This window comes from Buceros rhinoceros, unplaced genomic scaffold, assembly GCF_000710305.1.
Source record: "Buceros rhinoceros silvestris isolate BGI_N320 unplaced genomic scaffold, ASM71030v1 scaffold22309, whole genome shotgun sequence".
NCBI classification, from domain to species: domain Eukaryota; kingdom Metazoa; phylum Chordata; class Aves; order Bucerotiformes; family Bucerotidae; genus Buceros; species Buceros rhinoceros.
The window spans coordinates 1-21,455 of record NW_010430037.1 but is presented as its reverse complement, the minus strand read 5'-3'; the positions used below and the strand labels follow the sequence as shown (position 1 = coordinate 21,455).

Sequence of the window (21,455 nt, the reverse complement as noted above, 5' to 3'; positions counted from 1 at the left end):
GTGTAGAATGTGCGTGGGACGAGGACTGCAGGGAGTGGGTTCCAGAGGGATTTTCCAGATGACTTGCTTGGCATTTGTATCATAGAGAAGACAAGGGACTGCAGATCCAGCCTTCACTACCACTGTCACAGTGATCATTGTCCCATGTAAGTTAAATGTACTTAATTTATTAGTGTTTTTTTTTAATTAACTGTTGTAGGTGTATACATGTGGATTGACCAGATATGTTATAATGCAGCTGAATATGACTGTTGAAAGTAAATAGCATCCTGGTATAAAACTCTTTCAGCCTCTTATTCCTGAGCCCACCATACCCATCCATGGCCACGCTCATGGGAGGATGGATGGCATCTGCACAGAAGCATTGCTTTTCCTCAGACCAGCGAGAAGAGGTTTCACACTGTTGATTAATGTGCCTTTGCATTCAGTGCTTTTCCTGGGTGATACTCTTTCTTGGTCATGATATAACATACTGAAGTCGCTTAGCAGTAGTGTTTTTCATGAGAACTCTCCCATGCAAATACTGCCCTTTGCTGGTCTCCTGTAGGGAAGCTCTGCAGGAACAAGTTGCAGAGAGGAGCAGGGTCTCTGTCAGCAGCTGGGAGTCTCAGCACTTAACCCCAACCTTGAGTTGCACTTGCCTTCTGTAGCAGGGCTTTCTAGAGCCAGCATTTGGAATATTTTTTTTTTAGAGCGTTCAAGTTACTTAGTAGTTTTCCAAGACTCTGGTTCTTGGCTCAGCCAGCATCAAGCTCCGCTGCATCTGCAGCAGAGACAGCACTACAGACACACCTTTATGGAGCCAGGCTTCCTAGGCTGCAGAAGCAGCTCTAGGGCAGGGCAGGAGGAAGGAACTGACAAACACCATCTGAAATTCAGCAAGGATAAATGCACAGTCTGTCACAGGGGACAAAGTATCCTCTGCCATACAGGCATAGCTATGTCGCACGCCTGGGGCAGAGGCCCTGGTGTCCCCAAAAGCAAGCTGTGTTTGTTGAAGGGCAGTGCACGTGCTCTGGCATGTGTGTTATGAACGCTAACCTGGCTAATTGCCATTTCTCAGTGGAGAAATGTGCGTTTCTGCAAGCACAGTGCAAGAAAGGATGCGGCGTTTTCTGCGTGAGGGTGAAATAGCCTTGGATTTGGCCCTGGTGTTATTTTCATAACTAGCTCACAGAGATAACTTACTCTGTTAACATCAACTAGTCTTTGTCTAAACCACCTCCATCTATCAGCTGTCAACCTCCCTAGCACCATGAGTTAAAGATCAAACTGACATCTACCCAGTGTTAATGGCAGACAGAAGGTACAAGCCAGCCTTGCCCTCAGCAAGCAGGGTGGAAGCTTGGCTTTTGTACGCTCCTTTGCAGGCTCCAGTGGAGTTTCTGCCCCACCCATCCCCCCCTTATGTTTAGGTTAGAGGGAACACTGCTTGAGCCTGTAACAGAAGGAAACAACTTCTGACATGTAGAAATGATCAAAGAACACAGTGAATGGACACACCCTAAAGGTGTTAGTACACTATGACTGGTAGGTACGTACTTGGCTAATCCACGGACCATTTGAACAGCTACGCTTTATTTATCCTCCTGTCACTTCTGTGTAGCAGGATAGTACTGTTACAACTCCCAATACAGGAGAGATGCAGTGAGCAAGAGTCCTTCCTTAAGATTTTTGGGCAGTTGAGGAGTGGCTGATCCTTGAGTTGCTTAGGTGCTGTCTTTGAAGATGCCTGTGCTGTCTACAGTGGCTGAGATGTGCCTCTGAAACAGGGGCCTCTGGTCCTAGCTGACCAGAAACTGAGGACAGCAAGCAGCAGAAGTCTCTTCAATACCAAGCTCAAACATCGCTGCATTTAAAATGCAGGAGCATAAACTATAAAAGCCAGAAACTTCACTATTTCTGGCAAAACTGCTTACCTCTCACCTTGGCAAACTTTCAAACTGATGAGGATTTCAGTGGCATGTCAGTTCTTCCATGAAATTTTTAACTTTACCAGAACCCTGCAGAAGTATTTTTTGTCTTTGCTACAATTATGAACATGAGGAAAGAACACAATTGGTCCTTAACGCTTAGTTTCTTGCCAGCAGGATGTAGTTTGAGAGAGAGAAATGAACCCATGTTCTTGGGATCTCATGGCTTAATATCCATGGTCTTATTTCATTTCAAAAAAGCTGTAATTTGTGGTAAACAGTACTAGTTCTCCCTGCTTCCCACAGGACTGGCTGACTGTCTGTCCTTGACACACGTAACAGAGTCCTACTTCATTGCTTAAGTAACCAGAACAAGTAAGCTTTTGCAGTAGTTCCTCCCACGTGTTTAATGCAACTTACTGGAGCTGTTCTGGCAACTGCTCCCTGTTACAGGAGTGACTTCTGTTACACCAGGTAATTCACCTCCCTCTTTCACATTGGCTGCATCACTACAGCTTTTACCTCTGCGGCAGTGTCAGCAATGTGCATCCACACAAGGCATTCCATGTCCAGCTGCACTCATCGCACTTGGGTGCAAGTGGAACACTGCTTGGATGCAGTGAAGTACTCTGTTGTGAAGGTTTAGAGCTTGACACTTGGGGAAACATTGTCAGAGCTTTCATGTTACAAGGCAGACTTTGAGTCACCCACACAAAATACAAGCTGCACTCATCCACATCGCTCCGTGTGCTTACCTTCTGGCTTGTCCCCAAAGTGCTGCACTAAAATTACCTTTCCCTGCTCCAGCTGCAGATGAGAAAGGATGCACCATTACCACTGTCCTGACACTGCTGAGCAGAAGTGAGTGCAAGCACATGGCATTTTACAAAATTCCCACAATGAACTGTCAGAAGTACATTTGTCAGTCTCTCTCTGGCTCCAAAGAGAAAATAGCTGCGAGAGTAATGCACAGCTTGATGACAGAACCAGCTGTAACCTTTACGTTGATGTTTCGACAGTCACACACAAGGCTTTAAACATACTTAAAGTTGTATCTTCAAAGTGTTTATTCTGTAACTGGGATCACACACTCACGGTGTGGTTGTGGAGGTTATCCGATCCAAATCCTCTGCTCAGGCAGGGCAGGTTTCCCAGGACCATGTCTGAACAGCATTTGATTATCTCCAAGGATGGAGACTCCACAGCCTCTCTGGGCCACCTGTGCCACTCCTTGGTCACCCTCACAACTGCAAAGGGAGAAAGATGAAGGCAGAGATATCCTGTTGTCAGCTTTTACAGTTGAACCTGAGTCTAAATACTGCAGATCTATAAAGAGATTCCAGCAAAAACTGCACCGAAGCATTTTCCAGAGCACAGCTACACTTTCTGCACACAGTGTGTACTTCCCTTGATACCAGTGTCTGTCAGCAGAAAGGACTACTGTAATATGCTGTTCACTGTATTCCCTTCTTGCACAAAAAGTGCTTAACCGGGTCTGTCTCACACGTCACTGTTAAGTGCACATGGGGCAGGAAGATGCAGGGGAAGACTAAGAATGCAAAGAAGAGCAGCTTGAGCTAATACTTTTCCCCTAACAATACAAAAAGTTACACCAGCCTTATTTGTTTTGTTACTTTATTGAAAGTGGCAGATCCCTTCCAACTTTTTTAAAAACTAAAACCATGGTTGCTCTGAATACTGGATGAAGTTTGTGGGGATTGTTTCCTTAAAAGTTTACTCATCACACTGCAGTGCACGAGTAATAATACAAGGTACCTTATGACACAATTTGCTACTGTTATGAACAGCAACTAGAAGCAGGAGGAGCCATTCAGCTGCCTTTCTGCTAAACTGAAGCCTCTGCCTTCCACCTCAGTAAGTTTCTTGACTATATGTTAATGCTTTCTCTTGAGCAAAAAATGGGTTTGTTCTGCTCTTCATAAATGCAGGCTCCAAGATGGCTCCCACCACAGAAAAACAACCACCACTCTGCAGCAGATCTCCGGCAAGATCAAACAGCAGCTGGACAAGTTCATAGTGTTTGCTAAGCCTGTATTTACCCATCAGAGGAGAAGAGTAAAGGATAGTCACAAGCTGAAGCGGATGCTGCGCACCTGGATGAGGGAATTTATGGTTCTTTTGAGCTGTTTTTAGCTCAGCACTTACAGTCTGCAGGTCTGAATCAAAGTACCAAAAGTCAAGCCTCATCACTAAAGTGGCCTTTCTTTAAAAAAAAAAAAAAGCTGAACAGCTACAGCTTCTCTCAGTGGCATTGGAGTGAGCCACATCATTCACACAGAAGCACCCAGACAGGAAGATCTGGATATCAAAGGTCTTGCTGACTTAATGGGAATCAGAGAGCAGATCTCTAAGCAACCAGCTATCAGAAGTTATTTTCCTAGGTCTATTTTTCTAGAACTTTCAAGTATAGATTTAAGCTCTGTGCATTTACCTGAATTCAAGGTTTGCTTTATAAACTCGTATTATACAGAAAGCAAAGCTAGTTGGGGATGGCTCCACTGGAATACCTTAAGGAGGCAATACAGCAGTAGATTCCTTAATTTCTCTGCTAGCAAACACCACCCCAGCTTGGAGCAGAGCCATGGCTTTGGCAAGTTTAGATCCCAGACTGAAAGAAGAGCCAGGAAGGTGAAGTTGAGAAGTGGATGGAGGCCCACCACACAGATACCATTGCTGCTAGCCATCCAATGTATACATTTCTGTAAAGGTCAGGTTTCTTGCCTCAACTGCTATGCAAGGTCAAACTTCACTTTTGAACTGAAGTCTTGTCAGTGCCTTTGGCTGTTGTGGTCCCCCCCACCACCTCCTTTTTTTAAGTTTGGGCACGCACAGTAGGTGTCTGCTCAGCTTAGAGACTAGGACTGCCAAACCTGCATATCTAGTTGCTTCAGCTGCAGAAAGCACCAAGGAAAGGAACTCCACCAAGTCCAAATCAAGTGTAAAACCACTTTCCCTTCCCGTACCTGGAGACCCAAGGCAAGTTCTGCTGTTGTCTGGATTAGATGAACCAAGGCCTAATACAAAATGATGTCCCAGAGCCAACTGTCTGCAAACTCATCCTCCTGCGAAACAACAAGCTGGGAAAATCTGGCAGCATATTAGCTCAGCTGCTGCTATACTTGAAAGCTTTTCATTACTAGTGTGTGAAGGAGTTGAAGCAATCCCCCAGGAACAACTGGAGAGCTGCTTTAACTTTAGCAGAGTCTGTAATGCACGGAGAGCTTCCAAACACACCTGAACTCACACATTACTGCTTACAAACACTTCTTTAGGAAGGGCCAGAGGCTAAACCCATCAGACTTGCCTTTGAAACACATCTCAATGGAAGAGAATCCCCCTCTTTTCCAGCAGCCAGGCATCTATCAGTAACAAGCTGTGAGTCAAACCAAGCCAACATGGATACATCCAGAGAGGAACAATTAAAAACTGCATTGATTACATTGTAAAAACAATTAGACCACCCATCTCAGGTTCTGCAAAAGGTCTAAATTGTACTTGCATTGCAAATCCCACCCTGGGTTATCATGGAAACACGTGTAATGTGAAGGCTCTGAAATGTCCTGGAGTCCATAACACAATGTACATCCAACGGCAGATGGTAGTCTGGATTAGAGATGTAGTTTATGAAGCTGGAAAAAATCCTTCCCCCCTCAAAACAGCTGCAGGGAATGTAGGTGTCAACGGGCAGAGGTCAGGTGGTTCCGACTGTGTGAAAACCTGCAAGACAGAATAATGGGTGGAACTGATCATTACTGTCCATTTCAAGCCCTAACCTGGAAGATGGCCCATGTGCACTGTGCCAGACTACGTGTCTGCAGATGAAGAGGTAAGTCTGGATGTGTTTGTCTCCACTCCCTTGCCATTGTCAGTTTTCGAGCTAAAGTCTTGATAGAAAAACACTGCAATTTAACAAAAAGCCGAGGTGGCACATTTTTAGGCTTTTAAGATACAATTTCAGGCTAATAAATTTTGAGTGCTAGTGTTTAACAGTAAGAAAGCAAATTTTTTATACAGATATATGCAAGATGAAGATCAATAGCAGCATCTTTCTGTACTCTGCAACATTCAGCTACACTACAGAAACCTGGACAGTGTGAGAGAGTACTTCCAAGGCACAAAGAACTACTTCTATTAAATGAAAAAGCAGTGACTTCGGAACTATTAGGTCAGCTGTCATCAATGTTCTCTTTTTGGGTATCTTGACTACTCAGCACTAACCTTCCCCATAGCTATGGAGTACAACAATAGTCGATTCACCGCCAGCTCCACCCCAGCTCACACTCCAGAGGACGCTCACCTTTGTACCCGCTCCACCATGTGCGCTATCAGTTTGTCAGAGATGCCTGGGCAGGACTCTTCAGCTAAGCTAAAGGCATTCTCCAGCTCCTCCATAGCTCCCACATTGCCTCCAGTCTGCTTGTGCTTATCTTTAAGCTGAAACAGTGAAGCAGAAACAGTGTGTAAGTAGTTCTTTATCTCATTGCAGAAAGCACTGGTCAGGCAGTGCAGTACAGACATTAAGTCCCTTTCAGTATGACTCCACGAGGGTGCAGGAGGGCACCCACCTTCTTCTTAAAAAATAAAGGGTTCTTTTTATAGGTCAGTCCAATGTCTGGAGTTCAGACTTCCCTTCAGGTTCTAACAGCAATTTAAGTCCTTAACAAACAGGGCCTGATGTATTCAAGCTAAATGATACTAGAAATGCATCAACAGCCCTGAAAACCCCTAAGTAGTAACAGAACAAAGAACTCCAGCTGTATCTGAACCAATACAGTCACATTTGCTGCTAACAACAGCTTAGCACCAGATGCACGCAAGGCTTGCAAACAGGTAGGGCAAAATCCTATCATAACACTATGAGTTACAGTCACCACCACTTCCAGTAACCAGAAAAAAAGTTTGAGTTGCTTCTAGTAACTGGGAGGCTCAGGCAGATGCTGCCATGTTATGAATGCTGAGCTACTGGGCCTCCAGCACTCCTCCCAAAGAGAGAGTGTCTCCAGGGGGACAGAGGAATGAAGCCCATACACCAAGACCTCCACGAGCAGCATCTGATCTAGGTGAAAAGCCTCAGTTCACATCTATTAGCGCTCTCTGACTAGGCCTCACCAGGCACAAGTCGACTTGCACGCGGTTCCAGTTGTTACTTTGACTGACAGGTCACTGATGCTGAGCCTGAAGGAAATTGGAAAACCCACAGTTACATCCTCTGCAGTATTTCTCCACTTCCTTCAAGACAAGCTGCCCATGCGGCAGCTCCTTCCCTAGTGTGCATCATTATGCAGTAAGCTGAAAAAGATCAAAACCTTTTGTTGAACAAGCAATGTCTGACAGCTCACCACTGTCCAGTTCAGTTAAGCTCCCTTTAGGCTACACTGATTAAAAGGCTTTACATGACCCTCACAGTTCTTTGCCTGCAATTTTAGGATCAGCCTTTCCTGTTGTTGGAGCTCATCTTTTCTCCATGGTCCAAAAAGCAGGACAATGTGAATTCTAATCACCTGTGCTCCAGATCCCCTGCCAGAAACAAATGCTTCCTAGCCAAAAAATAGCCACTGCCTCTTCAGTGGGTAATTGCTCACTAACACAAAGCCTCAGCTGTGGGAGCAACTCACACACACACCTCTGCTCATTCAGAAGTGGCAGGGGGTATGGAGGGCAACCCAACTGCACATCAAGGATACACATTTCTTAGGCCAAAAGCCAAGGACTTGATTTGATGTCTGCTTGATTTGACTGCCCGCCTCAGAGCAAAATGAGACTCAGGGTCAGTCTTGCAGGGAAGTTGACAGTTTATCATCAGCCTTTGATGCCAAGCCACCGACCTTTAGTTTGCCCAGCAGCCTGTGGTGTGAGCAGTCTGTGTTATCCTGGCACTTTCCACTGCAGAGAGCTTTCTGGAGGTTACAAGAGGGTTAGAGAACTGTACTGTGCAAAGCCTTACAGGTTGGCTCTTAGCTGCTTGACTCTTTGGGCCCAAATACCTTACCTTTCCTCCTGGCCCCAGAAGGGGCACACAGGTTTCCAGATTTGCCGTTTTTCACATCTGAGTTAATGACCTGCCACGGGTCATTTTCAGTATTGAGATCCAGTAATATATGTGCAGGGAAGACATATAAAAGGTTATAACCAGCATCACCTCTCCCCATAAAAGGGCTGATCAAAACCTAGCAGGTGCAAGAAGCAACAATACAGTGGTAAGAAGGAGAGAGTCTGCTGTTGCTAGGAAACTAGAACTGAAAATAATAACACATGCAACCATCAGTGAAGTAGTTTTCCTGCTTGGAGAAAAGTTTTCTTCCAACCCCCTGCAACTGCACACAGAAGCTAGGTTATTTCAGAAACTGCCCAGAACCTTCCCTGCACCTGATTTCACCAAGCAGCATCAGCAGAGCTGGCAGGGAAGTCTAATCAAAGGAAAGGAGGATTAGCAAATCTGGGGCAAGGGAGTCAAACCAGCAAAAATAAAAGGTCCAAGAAGCCGCTTCCTGCCTGGAACTGGTGCAGCAAGGTTGGTAAGGAGAAGCACAAAGATGGCATTCTTTGGTTCAGAGAACACACAGTTCTGAGCCTCCCCTCCCCCAGAATGCTCCTAAACAGAAAGGACTGAGAACAAGATGTCAGTGCACAAATGGTCTGCATCAGAAACAAGCATTATTTTTACCCATTTTTATCTTTGGCTTACAAGACCCAGACTATCTGCCTCACGCTCTGACCTCTCAAAGTCAAGCACAGTGGAGTACAGAAGCAGCCAGTTATCTAAACTTCCGATTTCCAAAATGGTGCTGTCTCGAGAGCAGAATAAGCTCTTCTTCTTGCCCTGCACAAAACCCCCTTTCCACATAGCGCTACACCTGAGAAAAGAGATTTAAGTTCAGAGGCTATCCCTGAAAAAGCACAGCACTCTGATGTACCACCCCTGGAACAGCATCAAGAGCCAGAAGCCAGTAAGACACCAGAACCAGAGAAAAAGTCTCTGTGACCCAGCATCCCAAGAAAAGAACCTTGACACAGAGTGTTCTGTTAAGTGATTTTTTTTTTCCAAAGCAGAACCTCCTTTCCTACACTCCTGCTGGAAAGAACAACTGAAGCCCATAGCCAGTAGCTCCCTTATTATTACCATCCTCTTCTCCTCCCTTAAAACATCACCCAGCTGGAAAGACAATTCAGCCCTCTGCGGATACAGACACCATCTCATCAGTGGTAGCTTCTACTTCAACTCCATGTGCCCACACAGAGCTCAAGGCAGAGAAACAGAGAGGATTTTCCAAACGCATTTTCTCTGTCTACCTTCCACAGGCCATATAGTAGAAGATGACCTAGTAACTGGCAAAGCCAACTCCTGCCCTAATCCACCCAAATTCACCTCAGTGACTCTGCTGTGGACAGCAGCATATAGCATGAGGACACAGAGCACACACAGTGACAGTCAAGCTCAAATACCTGCTGGCCCTAACAGGAGCTGCACATCAGCCAGAGAGGCTAGGGACATCAGAGTCCAGAGCAGCCTAGGCATTATCAAGCCTAAGACACATGAAAACCACGTACTCCTCTGTCTTACCCTCACCAGCAGACAACGCAGTACTGCTATGCTTCTAGAACACTAGTGTATTGGAAAGGACACTCCAGGGACACATTCACTTTCCTAACATATGGTATAGACCTCTGAACAGAGGCATAAATGCTTCATAGTTCCTTAACCCTACTAGATACCTCACCACACCTACCTTCTCCAAATCCTTCCCATTTACTTCCCCACGTCAGCTATCTTTTCACCTCCAACCACCACAGACACCAAGAAGGTTCTACTCACCTCCCCAAAAACTGGGTGAACAAGCGTGGAGAGACACTGTGACCGTGGTTGCCTCTTGATGGGCTCAGTAGGCTAGAAATGTGAAAAGAAGTTACAAGCACACACAAAGGCTCCCAGGGTACACAAACTACTAATCCTCTGGTAAATTCACAGCACCTCAAAGGCAGTCTCCTCACCAGATCTTAGCAGAGCCACAGATTGCCATACCCTGACGATGTGGAAGAGGCAACTCTGGGGCACTAACCCTCAGTAAATTTTAGACAGAATACAAGTGACTGGTAGCTTCCCCAAGACCCTCAAAAATTTGAGTTAGTTCAGTCCAGTTCTGAAAGAACAGATGGCAAACAGACCTTCTGGGAACCATGAAGAGCCATTCCTTTGTGCAGCTTGCTCAAGGAGTTGGGGCGAATTGTTGGTGGGAATGTCCAAATTGGACCCTGGTCTCCATCCTCTGTGTCGCCATCACTGCAAAAGAAAAGGGTCAAGACAAAGCCTCAGCTCCGCAACACTGGGTATTTAATCCTTGCATTCCCACTGTTGCAAGCTCTCCCCCACCTGATTGTCGTATCATCACGGGGTTCCAGGCATTTCCCTATCTCAGAAAAAAACCCTAAAGAGAAACCGCTTCAGTCTGTATAGCCCATATACAGCACCACAGTGCTGTGTTGTGTTGGATGACAACAATCCCATGCAATGATACAGGCTTGGGAGGAGTGAGTGGCTGGAAAGCTGCACAGCAGAAAAAGACCTCAGAGTGTTGGTCAAGAGCCATCTGAGCATGAGCCATCAGTGTGCCCTGGTGACCAAGAAAGCCAATGGCATCCTGGTCTGTATCAGCACTAGTGTGGCCAGCAGGAGCAGGGCAGTGATTGTCCCCTTGTACTCAGCACTGGTGAGGTCACACCTCAAATACTGTGTCCAGTTTTGGGCCCCTCAGTTCAAGAACAACATTGAGGTGCTGGAGAGTGTCCAGAGAAGAGCAATGAAGCTGGTGAAGGGTCTAGAGAACAAGTCTTATGAGAAGCGGCTGAGGGAACTGGTGTTGTTTAGCCTGGAGAAGAGGAGGCTCAGGGGAGACCTTATTGCTCTCTACAACTACCTGACAGGAGGTTGTAGTGAGATGGGGTCAGTCTCTTCTCCGAAGTAACAAACAACAGGACGAGAGGAAATGCCTCAAGTTGCGCCAGGGGAGGTTTAGTTTGGATATTAGGAAAAATCTCTTTACAGAGAGGGTTGTGAAGCATTGGAACAGGCTGCCCAGGGAGGTGGTGGAGTCCCCATCAGTGGAAGCTTTTAAAAGACGTTTAGATGTGGTGCTGAGGGACATGGTTTAGAGATGACTTGGCAGTGTAGGGTGAACAGTTGGACTCAGTGATCTCAAAGGTGTCTTCCAACCAAAACAATTCTGACATCTGAGCAAAGTAATACATCACATTTCCAAATCAGCACAACCACCTTTCTGCTCTAGCCAGCCTGAAGACAGTTTCAAGTCCCAGTTAAAATTTATGAGAATTTCAAGACAATCTAAGCTTACAATTTGAGAGGCCAGGCTTAGACGTTGCAAGCCAACTTTCCAGATTCATTGGTCACTTGAGTCGCTGCCGCTACAGGTGAAGAGAAGCTCTGCGATACCAGCCTGGCAACAAAGTGCCCTTTTCTCACCCAAAGCTCATAGCCTCATTATCCTCCACACCGGTAGTGAAGCTCTCTAAGTTGCCACAGTTACTAAAGCCTGTCACTCTTGTATTTAATTGAATGTGAAGAAAAACAGGCAACAAGAGCCTTCTTTTATTAGTTATGCTACGACTAGATGTTTCTTGTTAGTACTTCTGATTCCTTACATTCAGTAAAGAGACTCTACAGGTTAAGACAAGAATAGAGTACAAGAATGGGTCCCACTGAACAGGTGGTTAACAGCCTGTTTCTTCAGGCAGCAGTCACCTGCTCCCACAAACAGAAGCTTACAGGACTCCCTGAGCTACCACAGGATCTCCAGCCCAAATGGGGAAAAGCACCTGAGCTGTTTGCAGCAGGCTACCCTGGGGCATGCTAGATATAGCAGGGCACTGTTCCACGTAGAACATATACATACATATCAGAATCACCAGAACTGGAATCTTCTCCATGACCCTCTGACTTCCAGCGCTTGAATCGATCTATCAGCTCCATCAGGAATGAGGTTTTCTTGGTGTAGCGTGTGATGAACTTGTGCTTTAGCAACTCTTTAGCTGTTGGCCTCTGGAGCAAATAAGGAAAGCATGATACATCGTCTAACCATCTCTGTACATTAAATATGCAAGTGCACTGACTTCGATTCTTGCCAGGCTCTCCCATTCATTCTGCAAGCTCAGTACTTCTTCCTCTTCAGAAGCCTTGCACCAAGAGGTCTTCCTGCTATATAAATCTTTGACCTGTGCAATACTCTAACCAAATTCACAGGTAGACAGCAATACTCACAAATCTAGGATCCTTATTCAGGCAGGCTTCCACAAACTCCTTGAAGGGCTTGCTGTGGTGACCCTCAAGTGTTGGAGGATTGTTTTTGGGTATCAAGAAGAGAACTCTCATAGGATGCAAGTCAGAATTTGGAGGCTCTCCCTTTGCTAGTTCAATGGCTGTAATTCCAAGGGACCAGATGTCTGCCTGAAAGAAGAGCAAGCACAGAAGAGCAAGGAGCAATTCTGCAACGTGGAAGCACACCAAAGGGCCGATCACATAAAATCAGATAGGGTGTTTCATGTCTAATAGACCATTTTCTCCAATGGACCCTTTCCATAACAGGAAAGTACATTCTTGCAATAAGCAGCACTTCCAATCCTTGTATTAACCCTAGCGCTATCTTGCTAGGGTTGCACCAAGTAGCAATCCTCCTGCTCCCAGCTCACCTTGAAGTCATAAGCAGACTGTTTAATGACCTCTGGTGCCATCCAGAATGGAGTCCCAACAAAGGTGTTTCTCTTGATTTGTGTGTCTGTCAACTGTCCAGCCACCCCAAAGTCAGCCAGTTTCACATCTCCTTGTTCCGAAAGTAGCACGTTGGCAGCTGTTCACAAAAAAGCATTAAGACCACTGTTTTCTGAATCATCTCCACCCTGCTCAGAAGTGAATACTGAGAATGGACCTCCTGTGACATCCTCCTCTACCCCAGTGAAACGCCTCCACTCAGATTTCCAGCCTCAGACTCATTCTTGTGCTCTGAGCTCTGCTGGGTAACACAGAACAAGTTTATGCACTTGACTAGACCAGAACGGAAACATTTCTAGGGCAGAGTAGATGTGAAGGGCCACACAATCAACTAGATGTGATTCCTGGCCACAAAAAGAAACACGGGCAACATGGCCCAAGATACCTCAAATGGTCTCAATTTTTTCTCAGAGTAGCATTCAGCATAGGTTAAATAACAGATCCTTCTAAAAAGATCAGAAGTCATGATCTTTTATTGCTTCCCACTCATTTAGCTTAAGACAGTGGCGTTGCTCAGGTTTTGGGCAGAGGATTTTTGGTAGGGCTTTTCATTCTGAGAAAGACCCTACCAACAAACTTCCAGCATTTCCCCACTCTGCTGGTGGCCAACAGACTTGCACAGCTTGCAGTGCTAGAAACATGTAGTCTCACATACACAACAGAATCTTTTCTACATATCTCCCCACATGAGATTCCTCAGCTCTGCTTGTTCACATCCTGTGCTGCAGAGGGTCAGAGCAGTAGCATCCAACGCTGGCCACGTCTCCACAGCAATGTCCTCCCACCCTCCTTGCTGTCCTTTGATGCTCTGTCCTTGGTGTGAGACTGCTCTTTGGGAGGCAGATGCAGATCATGCTACACTGCATATGGCTAATGACTACAAAGATCAGTCACAGGATAAGCTGACACAAACTGCCTTGATTTTCTAGGGCTTTGAACACTGTGTGAGGACAGCTAACCTTCACAATAAATTATAACCATGATAAACCAGTGTAACCATGCCTTGGGTTCCAGCAGTAAAGCATATGTCCAGATATAAAAAGAGTCAGGTAAGTATCTGAGCAGTCCTTTCTTTAACTCCCTGCCTGTCCAAACTGTAAATGCCAGAGAAAAGATACAGATCTTTACTGTTACTCTAAACCCTAAAGACATGAAAAATACAAGTTGCAATAAAATTACAAGCATCAGATTCAAAAACGAGCAACCCAACAGGAAAAGCAGCACTGAGAAACAGTCTTCGAAACCTCGGATTATTGCTGTATAATACTTCTGAATCATGTGTTAGTAACATCCCTTACAAGAAAGAGAGCTGAGCTCTTCATTTTTACCTTTGATGTCCCTGTGGATCTTCCTCTCAGAGTGTAGATAATCCAAACCTTTTAGGATTTCTCTCAAGATAGTAGCTATATAAGTCTCCTCCAGGGGTCCCGGCTTCAGCTGATAAAGGTCAGAAAGAGGACTTAAAGGACGGTGACTGATGCCTTAGATTTTTGAGCATCTCTGTTACTTGGAAACCTTGGCCAAGCAGGTCATATTCAGCAAGAAGCACCTACTGCACACCTGGTGCGCATGGTCCAAGCAGAATGCTGAACTTTGCACCTAGCAACATTAAATGGAAAATCTTTGGGGGATTTTCTATTAGTCTGATCAAGTATTCTCAGACAAACAGCAGGATGCTGATCTCTCACTTCGGTGTAGAAATACATTGGTGAAGAGAATATCTTAACAGTTTCTCTTTTTTTAAGTCTCTCTGCTAGCATGCAAGTACTGAATTTCAGCCGCTGCAACAGCCTGAAAACAACTTCTACCCTCTGGCTTGTATCAAAGCTCTTTCTTTCCATCAGTTCTCCTCTAAACAAGTCCTGCCTTCTCAGTGCAGTAATTGAGGTTCTAACACTAAGATGACTTCTGCTGATGACAGCCCCCCACTACACCCTTCCTTCAAGTCAGTGCAGGCTCAGCAGTTTTCATGACATGACCTTAGTTTACTGCTCTGGAAAAACAGGCTTTACTGTCCTACAGAGAAAAGGAAAACTCCTATGACAGAATATAGCACAGCAGAACTTTGCCCATGTGTTTATTCTGCATTTGTATTCCCTTAAAATCTGGGCTAACTTGTTAAATGTCACTTGTATTATCAAACACCTGGGAATCCTGATCATAGACCAGGTCCTTGCTGAGCCTGATACCATGCAGGTGCTGAACAATACCATGAACTCATATTAGCTGAAGTATGGACTCACAACACTCAAAAACAGCTGGCTGCTGTCCCATTTCAGTTCGCTGGCTCTTTCCATTGTAAAGCAGCAGAGCACGCTGTAGAACAGTGATTCAACAGCAGAGCTCTCTGCGAACATTTCCTCTGTCCTAGGATGTGCATAACCAGCGTGTCTGTCTGTCCTGCACTGCCTACTCTTCAGGCACAGGGCTGTAGAAAAGTTGGTATGTGATATGTGAACGTCTGGCTTATGCATATTTCACAAATCCAGGCTCCAACCAGGTTTTTCATGGTCCAGAGCTTACCATGTACTTACCAAATCCAGGGCTGAACCTCCTCCTAGATACTCCATGATTATCCACAACTTAGTGCCCTGCAAGCCAGAGCACAAGTCAAGAGCAAAGACTATAATAAAAGCAGGCAGGATAGTGATACACAGAGGCAGCAAGACACATGGGTAGACCTGTGCACAGTCCAAGAGATGGTGCACACCACAGCAATTGTTGGCTTATGGAGGGAGCTTCCAGTTCCCTCCTTCTTGCTGACACAGCATTATAGCAGCAGACTGCCCTCAATGCATTACTTTGTCTTGGTCTGCAGTTTTATCTGAGCAAGCTTAGTGCCCCTAGAGGTACGAGACTATGCAGCCCAGAAGAGATAAGCATATTCTTAGGTTGGAGCCATTTAACATCACTCCAATACATCTAGCATATCTGCTTCTTGACAAGGGGAAAGAAAGCTGTGCAGCATTCAGTCTCATTAACAGGACTGTCATCTTGAAGGATACAATCAGCAAGACAGTAACTCCTCAGAGAAGAGATTTCTAGACTGAGATTCACAGGGTCCTAATAGGAGATAATCAGGTTCCAAAACACTCAAGAACTGTTTGCTACAGATCCAGTGTTACATACACCTCCAGAAGCTGGCATGCAGTAGCCACTTCTGGTCATCACTACTAGTAGCTTCCACTGGGGATTCCTAAAACTGTTCTCAAAGAAAGCAGTACCTGGCACTTCTCCAAAGACTCAGTTTCTGTTCTTTTCATCATTTCTGATGGAATTATGATCATAAAGTATAGTTTCAAATTCCTCTTCTTTCCAGAGGCATACAGGCCCCAGGGGTGCTACCCTAAAACTGTCGTATTTTAGAAAAGTATTCCACAAACGTTCTTTCGAGAATAGCCAAACCAGGGAGAGATCAGCCTCCTCAATGAACAATTTTCTCTCCAGTGAAGTGCCCCGCTCTTGGGACCACACGGTCCTGGGCACTTCGTTTCCATGTGCTTTGCAAGTGTCTTCAAGCCCAAACTCCTATTAAGGCCTCATAAATGCAGTGAGCAGAGCCACTGCTGTTCCTGCTGCCACACCAACACTCACAGACTGGACACCTTTCAGTGCTGTGTGCTACCATCAGCTGCAGCACCCACAGAAAGCCCAGCTCATACCCAAACTGTTGGCAAGAGAATTGCCAAGGCTTTGTCCTACCTTTAAGTAGGAGCCATAGTACCGAGTGATGTAGGGACTATCACACTGGCTGAGCACTGTAATCTCCTGCTGAATGTCCTCAATTTCATCCTCAGCCTCCTCCAGATCAATGATCTTGATAGCAACCACCTCCTTGGTACGGTTGTCGATTCCTTTATACACCTCACCAAACGATCCTTTGCCGATCCGCTCCAGCTTGGTGAACAGCTCCTCAGGATCCACCCTGGAGTGCTAAACCAGAAAGCAGAGATGGGAAAGAGCCAGTGAAGTCCCACAGCAGCCTGCAGAATGCCATGCATACCCATGCAGCTCATCTCTCTATCTATGTTATTTAATTTACCCGAACCTCATATATCTAAAAGATGTCCATGTGTTGAGAAATTTAACCCAGAAAATATCCAAGATGACAAGAACTAAAGAAAATTTTTACATGGGCTTTCTGCCCCTGCAGGCCATAGAGAGGTAGAAAGGGGAGAGAAGCCCAGAAGAAAAATGTCAGCAAGTATCTCTACAGAAAGATAGAGCTCCTTTAAGACAGGACTGCTCGACTTCAGGCACTAAACTGGTGAAAAAGGAGCACCATGAGCAACTACTTATTCATATGCTTGAATAAAAAGACAGGCAAGGTGTACCAGAACCAACTTTCTTTTGAAGATCTGGATGAGAAAATGGGCACAAGCAAGAGGCCATAGGAAGTTCACAAGAATGTTTCCCTCGTCTGCCTTCCTGTACTTGAAGTTTAGACTTATTTCAAAGATTAGCACCCTTTTCTACTCGTTTGAAGGGTGAAATACTCCAGTAATATAAATACCAGTTCACATTAGCTGTCTTCCCTACTGCAGCCTGATTTCCAGGCAGCACCCAGCCCAGCTCTCTTCAGATGTTTGCAGAGGGAGCCTCATATCTCCTGGAAGGGCAGCAGCAAGGAGGCCAGACACCGTCCTATCCCAGAGGAGACGGGAGAGTTGAATGGACACTCCATCTGCACACCTGCTTTTCTGGAACAGCCTCTCCTCTGGCTGGCATGCCCAGATGCAAAAGCAAACAGCATTTCCCCCATTAGACAGGCACATCAACTGAGAAGCTACCAATATTATCATTGAAGAAATATTGACTCTTTGACAGCAGTTCCAAAGTTTACTCTTTATTAAGATAAGTATGGATGAGAAAAGACAAAATCAGAATAATTTTCTGATGCTACTTTGTTCTGTCCATCTGCAGACCAGGAGGTCCTGCTCTGCTTCATCCTAGAAGGTTCTTTGTGATTAGCTTTTCTGCCTTTTTTTAAAAAATAAGTCTAGTTAGAAAAAAAAGAAAAACCCTGGAAAATATGGCCTGACCTACAGGATGTGGCCAAGCCACTACAGTGTGTTTTCCACACCCAGAATTCTCACCTCCAACACCTCACCCAGAGAGACTGCTCCCTTGCAAGGGCCTTGAGCTGGCAGAGATCTTATCTGAGAACAGGGCAGCTGCAGTTTTCCATCTGACATCATACTATAGCAGCAGGCATCACTGAGCATCCCTAGGTGCTGCTTAATGATTAAGCCAGCCAGTCCTTACAAGTTGTTTGCTTTCTGTGCCCAGCTCATCACTACATGGAATAAGCCAGGCCCAGAGTGAGCTTTACAGATAGCTCACTCAACAACATTTCCATGTGCATTACAGTCCAAGGCACAGAGGGACAACCCAATATACTTATGCATCCATGGCAACACTCAAACAGGCTGTACTTTGAACAAATGCACTAGAACCAGACTGAAGGGGATATACAGAGAAGAAAGGAACTGGATATACAGAACAGGGACTGGAGAGACTGAGGCAGGGAAAGGAAGAGGATTTGAGCTTGAGAAATGCCAGGAGACACCATGAGAATGATGACTGCAGCACAGGGAGAACAGTCTGACTTGTCCAGGCTCACAAGAGGCCAGGTGCAGTTTCCACCTCGTGACCAACTTACAGAAAGGGGCAGCAAGGTGGCCCAGACATTACCTTGCACAGTCACCTACTACATCATAAAAATGCCACTCACCACATCAGAAACTCACACATCAGGGAGAAGGGAGAGGATCATCTCCTAGAACCACCTGGCTCAGATGGTAAAGAAAACACTATGCACATGAATCCTGCTGGAAAGCAACCCTACAAGAAATCCTTCCTCTTCTCCTATGCAAGTAATTTTGTCATGAGAAAATAAATGGCAAGGTCTAAGTTACTGCTCCCCTCCTCAGCCTGGAATGGCATATCCCTGACACAGCTACCAAAATCACACAAGTCATACAAGACCCAGAACCCAGTAAGCAAGCATGATTCAAAGTGGTAGAAAGTCATTCCAGCCATGGTTACAGTCTCTTGGGCCACTGCAGCAAGACCAGAGTCTGCCAATAAATTTCTTCACTTCCTGTAAACAGGGAGGAGGAAACAAGCCCATCCCCGACTCAAGCAGGTCAGTGTCTGCCTAGTGGAACTCTCTGTGAACTACTATTGTGGACACCACAGAAGACATTGCCAGATGGTTTTCCATGGAAGCAATCTTGAATTCCCATGCCAAACTAGGTAAAATTATACTAGTCTGCAGGACATCTGCCCCAAAGCTCTTGTCCATTAAAAAAGTTCCTGTTTGAGTTGCCACATGGTATCGCAATGCCAATGGGCAAATGTTCAGATCAATGGGCATACAAGCCTTGGCCCTCACTAGACAGCAGAACAAACGTAGTTATGCCAGGAACAGAGAGCCATGCAAGTGTACCACTCTGTCAGAGAAGAAGCACACTGCCACACTCAGGGGGTTCGAGCAGGGAGAGCAGGGGAGCAGAAGAACACATTCTGAGTAGCCTGACTCTCTCCTACCCCAATAAATTTGTGCTTGCAGAGCACTGCAATGAGGAGTGTAACAAGCACAAGCTGTCCCTTTTCTAAATACAAATTAGTCTCAGTGCCAATCTTGTTGTCAGAAAATCACCTTGGCTGCAAATCCATGTCCTGGAACTGCACAATGACAAACACACCTGAAAAACTTCACTGGTAGAAAGTAATGAAATTCAGATGAAATGCTTTATGCCTGCATAAAAAAGCATAGATAATCCAAAGACGCTTATTAGCACCTGTCAACTTTGCAACTGCTCACCAACTTGGGATCTTTCCATTTTCTTCCATATTCACAGAATCCACTAGGGCTGCAAAATAGCTCCAGGCCAGAGTATGAAGAGCTAGCTGACCAAGCTGCTGCTCCTTGTTCTACTGCAATGCATAAAGCCTTTAAGGGACGATCACGTCATCATACCTTTTGGCTTGACTGAACGTCAATTACACAGCAGTTCTGGATCAAAAAGCCTCATGCTATTTCTCCCCATCGAGAGGACTCAGACACTGGAGATGGCTCAGTCAGGCACTAATAGGCTTCGTGGGGAGAGCACACAAAGCACTATCTTGGTTGTATGTGCAGGAAGGGAAGGGAAAACGTATGACAGCAATGAAGACAATCTCCTAGGACAATGTCCTCCACTTCTGCCGTCCAGTATCTGATCTCACAGAATAGGAAAGAAGGATGTTCTGTCACGACAGGTATAGGGGTGTTCACCATCACAACTGATGATGCCATATTTTAAAACAGAGCAACTTACTGCAGACATCAGGAATTAAGAATTGCAGCGTGTTTTGAGACAAGCCTGGCAGTAACACAAGTTGCTTCATGGGGAAAGAATGGGTTTGGCAGCTCTGCCACCTCAAGCTGCAGAGCACATGACATTCACAGCCTCTGAAAGGAGACAAAGGGTAAATATCTAACCTCATTTCAAAGCTACCACCTGGAAAGATAAGCTGCATATTTGGAACAGAAGCAAACACCCTTTGAACCAGCCCAAAGTCTTCCCTCTGGGCTGTGTATTCTTTAGTCCCAAGTCAGGATATCATCCTTCCACAGTCCTCTTATTAAAATGTCATCACAACATGATTTAATCACATCCACCGAGGCTGCTATCTTTCTCAGAAGAGTTAGACGTTCAGTATCAAATATTACTACTTCTTACGCATAAAGGTTACAAGCATCATTCTTCTCAGGCTAGTGTTATGAACACTTCGGTAAGGTGTGTCTGGCACAGTCTACACACACAGCTTTTCTGTTCCCATTTCTAGACTTCCTCTCCCCAAAATACTCAGAGTGACAATGATTCCTGTCTCCCAAGAAGAGCAAAGTTAATCTCAGAGAAAGGCACCATACTGGCCAAAGAATTCCCTTTCTATAGGGCTGGCAACATAACACTGTCAGTCCAACAACCACCACAGGATAGGACACAAATCAATCAGCTAACAAGAGTAAGCTGAGACCTGTGCAAATTTTTAATTGCCACTTACCTGGCTGGCAAATTCTCTCAAGTGAGCCATGCCTACAGGGTGGTCAGACATCCACTCTTGCAAAATCAAGGTGGGTTGGGACGTCGTAGCCAGTGGGAAAATGATGCTTTCTCATCCACTGGTCAACTGAGACAAGCAAGAGCACAAGAGATCTAACTCCAGAGCACAGCTCATTCCCGAAAAGAGCTACCTACATCTTTTTTCTCCTCAGTTTGCAGTTCTCCTTGAACCTACCAGCCCATTCTATGTATGCCAGCCACTCCTTGTAAACCCCACTCTTTACAGATATGCCTTCCAGATACACCAAGGAACCTCACTTTAATGATAAACACTAACAAAGCTTCAGGCACCATTTTTCCCACCATCACCTCTGTGTGTTCCCTAGCATTACAGTTGCCCCTTTGGCACTATCCCCTCATCACCACCCCCAGCTTCTTCGCCAGCACAGCCAGCAGCATTACCCTCAGTCACACCTTTCCTCCTACTGCTCCCCAGTAATACTCTCACTGAGAGTACCCCTCTACTCCCATTCTTCCCAGCACACACACTTGGGAAGCTCAGCTCCCCCGTGGACCTCTTCCTCCTCACGGAAGCCCAACCCTACACCGACCCTGGGTGCTCCCCCACCGGTGTTCTCCAGTTCTGCCCCCAGAGACCCTGTGCTCCTCAGCAACGCTCGCCACGGGGCT

At 45.6% G+C, this 21,455-nt stretch overlaps 1 protein-coding gene across 2 annotated transcripts; it reads right to left on the bottom strand.

Annotated features, from left to right (window-relative positions):
* Positions 1-4,790: 4,790 nt before the first annotated feature.
* STK25 (serine/threonine kinase 25) lies at positions 4,791-20,817 on the bottom strand. Of its 2 annotated transcripts, XM_010142889.1 has the most exons (11): positions 20,767-20,817; positions 16,414-16,644; positions 15,246-15,302; positions 14,040-14,148; positions 12,633-12,790; positions 12,205-12,390; positions 11,840-11,985; positions 10,098-10,212; positions 9,748-9,819; positions 6,232-6,368; positions 4,791-5,651 (listed from the first exon to the last, which is right to left on the bottom strand). In XM_010142889.1, exons 1-11 carry the CDS (start codon positions 20,815-20,817, stop codon positions 5,612-5,614), a joined length of 1,302 nt encoding a protein of 433 aa, XP_010141191.1. In that variant the 3' UTR covers positions 4,791-5,611. The 2 variants fall into 2 exon arrangements, with proteins under 2 accessions (XP_010141191.1, XP_010141193.1); XM_010142891.1 differs by lacking the exon at positions 16,414-16,644 and having other exon boundaries at positions 5,057-5,651; positions 20,767-20,796.
* Between the last annotated feature and the right edge of the window lie 638 nt (positions 20,818-21,455).